Here is a 3,932-nt window from a genome sequence, read left to right as displayed (position 1 = left end):
AAGTCGCCAAGCACGATTTTGACATCGTGGCGGGGGCATCTCTCATAAGTGCGTTCCAAGCACTCATAAAAGGCATCTTTGGTCACATTGTCCTTCTCATCCGTCGGAGCGTGGGCGCAGATCAGCGATATGTTGAAGAACCTCGATTTGATGCGGATTGTGGCTAGACGTTCATTCACCGGAGTGAATGATAGTACTCAGCGACGGAGTCTCTCTCCCACCACGAATCCCACACCAAACTTGCGCTCCTTTATATGGCCACTGTAGTAAATGTCACAAGGACCTACTCGTCTCTGTCCTTGTCCCGTCCATCGCATTTCTTGGACGGCGGTGATGTCAGCCTTTGTTTTTACGAGGACATCAACCAGCTGGGCAGCGGCACCTTCCCAATTAAGGGACCGGACATTCCAGGTGCATGCCCTTAATTCGTAGTCCTTCTTTCGTTTGCCATGGTCGTCATCAAAAGGGGGTCTCTCATCCGAGGCTGCTGTTGGTTTTTCATTGGGGTGAGCTTTTTACGTGGCGGGTCCCAAACCCAGCGCACAACCCTTTGCAGGGGTGTTTCGCCTTCTCACTTTAGCTCACCTTCGAACGGATGTTCTTAGGCTACCCAGAGGATACTTGGTCAAAGACCGGAAGTCGTGAGCTGCTTGAGTCATATGTAAAAGAATCGTTTCTGGCCACTCCCAAGTGAATGGGGATCAGAGAACTTTCCTCACTTGCGTGAACTTCTACACATGACCCCATCCTCCAACCTTGCTATTGTGAATGAAAAAAAGCGATGAACTGGCAATGCCTATAGTTCAATATACAAACTATGATAGCTTATGACAAGCCAACATAATAATGTTGGTTAATAGCCTTGGCAGACGACAGCGTTAACCCTGATTAACTGCGCACCTAATCAAATCCAAATTTATAGGTGACAGACAGCAGCGATGCGAGTTAGCGAACAGCTGATTGGCATATTAATAACATTTTAAATTTGATGAAACAAAAATGGATAGAAGACAAGCATTGCGATTGTTAGCCGCACAGATGGTGCAAAACCACAATTTGTTAAACCAAAGAATAAAAACATTACTAGTGAACCTGCTTCAAAAGCTTAAAACGATAAATGAATTGACAAAAGTGATACTGGAAACTAGTACCAAAGTGGCGTCTTCGGAAATAAAGGAAAGAAGCGCCTGGAAATTTGTAAGTTTAATATATTATATATTGTATATTAATATTTTATACATATGTCATTAATAAAAGGACCGCAATGGCAGTTTTTGGGAGTACGATGTCAAAAAGATAGATGACATCCGATTTAAAGAAAACTTTCGTCTAAACAAAGAAGCTTTTCACAAAATATGTGAAAAGGTTAAGGAAATCGGAAAGTCCAACAGCAACACGCGACTTTGCATTCCACTTCAGAAAAGAGTGGCTATTGCGTTGTATGCGTTAGGTTCTTCAGCGGAATACAGAACTGTAGCAAGTTTATTTGGCGTAGGACGCACCACAGTTGGGGAAATAGTTGTGGATTTTTGCAAAGCTGTGTGCACAAATTTATCGGATTGCATCAATTCCTATCCCCCAAGCACAGAAGAAGTAGAGCGAAATGTACAAGGTTTTGCACACCTTGGTTTTCCGCAATGTTTTGGAGCAATAGATGGCTGCCACATTGAGGTTCAGCCGAAAAAGGAAGATGCGATCGATTATTACAATTATAAGGGGTGGTATTCGGTTGTTCTGCTGGCAAGTTGCGACTATAGGTAAATTTAATATATAGTACTTATTGGAAATATTTTTATAAATTCTTTCACTATTTTATAGATCAAAATTTACATATATACACGTTGGGTAAACTGGAAGAAATAACGATTCGTAAATTGCTCAGAGCATCAAAATGATTGGAGATGTTAATGTCGCCGTAATACTTATTGGCGATTCAGCCTTTCGATTGTCGCGTTACATGATGAAGCCTTTTCCATACTCACCAAATCAACCAGTGTTAGAAAAAACATTTAACTATCGTTTATCCAAATGTCGCAGAGTTACAGAGAATTCGGTCAACTAAAAGCTCGATTTAGAAAAATTGGCAGAGGTTTACCAGTAGCTCCAAAAAACGTTAACGTTACTATACATGCATGCTGTATTTTGCACAATTTTCTATAAATTGAAAATGATGAAATTCCTTCTTCGTGGATCCAAGATGCTGCAGAAATAAGTACAGAAATTCAACCACATCACACTACAAGAGCTGGGGAAAATGATGTAACAGCATCGGCTATTAGAAATGCAATAGCTCTGAGTTTTCGTGAGTACAGATGTATAGAGTAGCAGAAAACAAATATTAGTACACATGATTACAAACATCCATTTTTTAAAGAGATCATTTTTTATTTAAATTCATTTTTGTTACATTATATAATGTTTTAAGACTAGAAAATAACAAAACATTTCATTAAATAATGGCTTAGGACTAGAAAATAACAAAACATTTAATTAAATAATGGCTTAGGACTAGAAAATAAAAAAAAAAAACATTTCATTAAATAATGGCTTCGGGCAAAAAAAAACGATAAAATAATTTTAAACTTAAAGTTTCTCCGCGATGTTCTCCATAAGGGTTAAAAATCTTTCGGACAAATGATTGTGCTGTCGAACAGTCTGAAGTATTTCATCTGAAACGTGCTTTGTTTCATCCGCAACCCTTTCTAATATATCAGTTTGTTTTTTTTAAACCTTTAACAACTCGGCGCTAAAATTACGTTTTCTTGTTGTAGAAGAAGCTGATGGTGACGGCAGCGGACATGACGGTGATGGTGACGGCAACGAAGGTGGCAGCGGAGATGATGGTGATGGTGACGGCAACGAAGGTGGCAGCGGACATGACGGTGATGGTGACGGCAACGAAGGTGATAATGGTGGGTCGGATGGCGACAACATTTGGGTTAATGTTGAATTCTAAAAAAAATTAACTTTATAAATGCATGCGTTTACATAAATAAAATAAATTCGTTTTTACCTCGGAATACGAGTACGTTTCTATGTACAAAGCCGAATTAACGGCAGTACACCCTACAATGCGATTCACAGCATTATAGTGCCTCCAAGGCGAGGGACTACCACCAGAAGGGCCAATTTTGGTTTTCTCCTCTCTGAAAGTAGAGTTATCAATGTGTTAAAAGAAGAAATGTAATTATTGAAAAAACTCACCTGTATTTCTTCGTCAAGTTTTTCACTTTGCAGTGAATTTCCTCGGCGGTATACTTTTGCGCCATTTCCTGCGAAATCTCATTGAATATATGTGCATTTCGCTTTGCACGCCGGAGGTCGTGGGAACGTGCCTCCCATTTTTCCAACAGCTCCAACTCATCCTTTAAACTCCACCCTGAACGTTTTTTTCTGCCAGCCATCTGAAATTAAAACAAAGATAGTAATTTTCGTTTAGGAGACAATGCAAAACACTAAAAGTACTTACTTTTTATCTTTATACGTCGCTTTTCAAATAACTTTGTTTACAATGAAACGTAAAAAAAAATGGCTGTCACTGTTCTTATTTTTCATTCACAATAGAATACAGCTGTCAATTATTAACAATGTTGCCAACGAAAATCTCACAAACTCCCTAAAATTTTGAGAGTTATGTTTGGATTCAGCAACGGAGTTAGCTGCGGTAACTCCTGAATTAATCCCGAAAAATGCAATTAATCTGGTTTAACGCTGCCGTCTGTCAATACTATAAGTCTTCCATACAAAATAAGCTAATAGCTTAATTTGCTCAAACAAAACACGCCTATAATTTCGTGCAATTGATTTCAATTTTAGCTGCAGCCTTCACCAACATATCTTGTAAAAAAAGGAGTGAAGAACAATTATTTTCCATAGTAGTACAGTTGATTGAATATTCTTTTGTAGAAAGGTAAGATACAACAGATACAATT

At 38.7% G+C, this 3,932-nt stretch overlaps 2 protein-coding genes across 2 annotated transcripts; one reads left to right on the top strand and one right to left on the bottom strand.

Annotated features, from left to right (window-relative positions):
- Positions 1–288: 288 nt before the first annotated feature.
- On the top strand, positions 289–3,020 carry LOC126765085 (uncharacterized). The gene is made up of 4 exons (XM_050482702.1): positions 289–1,197; positions 1,258–1,757; positions 1,819–2,302; positions 2,772–3,020. The coding sequence occupies exons 1-3, from the start codon at positions 1,000–1,002 to the stop codon at positions 1,847–1,849; spliced, it is 729 nt and encodes a 242-aa protein (XP_050338659.1). The 5' UTR covers positions 289–999; the 3' UTR covers positions 1,850–2,302; positions 2,772–3,020.
- LOC126765093 (TANK-binding kinase 1-binding protein 1-like) lies at positions 2,452–3,558 on the bottom strand. Its single transcript, XM_050482709.1, has 4 exons — positions 3,470–3,558; positions 3,205–3,404; positions 3,014–3,146; positions 2,452–2,952 (listed from the first exon to the last, which is right to left on the bottom strand). The coding sequence occupies exons 2-4, from the start codon at positions 3,402–3,404 to the stop codon at positions 2,725–2,727; spliced, it is 561 nt and encodes a 186-aa protein (XP_050338666.1). The 5' UTR covers positions 3,470–3,558; the 3' UTR covers positions 2,452–2,724.
- Between the last annotated feature and the right edge of the window lie 374 nt (positions 3,559–3,932).

Source organism: Bactrocera neohumeralis, unplaced genomic scaffold, assembly GCF_024586455.1.
Source record: "Bactrocera neohumeralis isolate Rockhampton unplaced genomic scaffold, APGP_CSIRO_Bneo_wtdbg2-racon-allhic-juicebox.fasta_v2 cluster10, whole genome shotgun sequence".
NCBI lineage: Eukaryota > Metazoa > Arthropoda > Insecta > Diptera > Tephritidae > Bactrocera > Bactrocera neohumeralis.
Note: the sequence above shows the minus strand (reverse complement) of the source record. Positions and strands in the feature narration are given on the sequence as shown.

What these genes read in the sequence shown, in the direction of transcription:
- LOC126765085 (XM_050482702.1), top strand. Translation starts at nt 1,000, where the DNA reads ATGGATAGAAGACAAGCATTGCGATTGTTAGCCGCACAGATGGTGCAA. An exon ending in AAAGAAGCGCCTGGAAATTT is followed by an intron (nt 1,198 to 1,257) that starts GTAAGTTTAATA and finishes CATTAATAAAAG; the next exon opens with GACCGCAATGGCAGTTTTTG. An exon ending in CTGGCAAGTTGCGACTATAG is followed by an intron (nt 1,758 to 1,818) that starts GTAAATTTAATA and finishes ACTATTTTATAG; the next exon opens with ATCAAAATTTACATATATAC.
- LOC126765093 (XM_050482709.1), bottom strand. Translation starts at nt 3,404, where the DNA reads ATGGCTGGCAGAAAAAAACGTTCAGGGTGGAGTTTAAAGGATGAGTTG. An exon ending in AACTTGACGAAGAAATACAG is followed by an intron (nt 3,147 to 3,204) that starts GTGAGTTTTTTC and finishes CTCTACTTTCAG; the next exon opens with AGAGGAGAAAACCAAAATTG. An exon ending in AAACGTACTCGTATTCCGAG is followed by an intron (nt 2,953 to 3,013) that starts GTAAAAACGAAT and finishes AATTTTTTTTAG; the next exon opens with AATTCAACATTAACCCAAAT.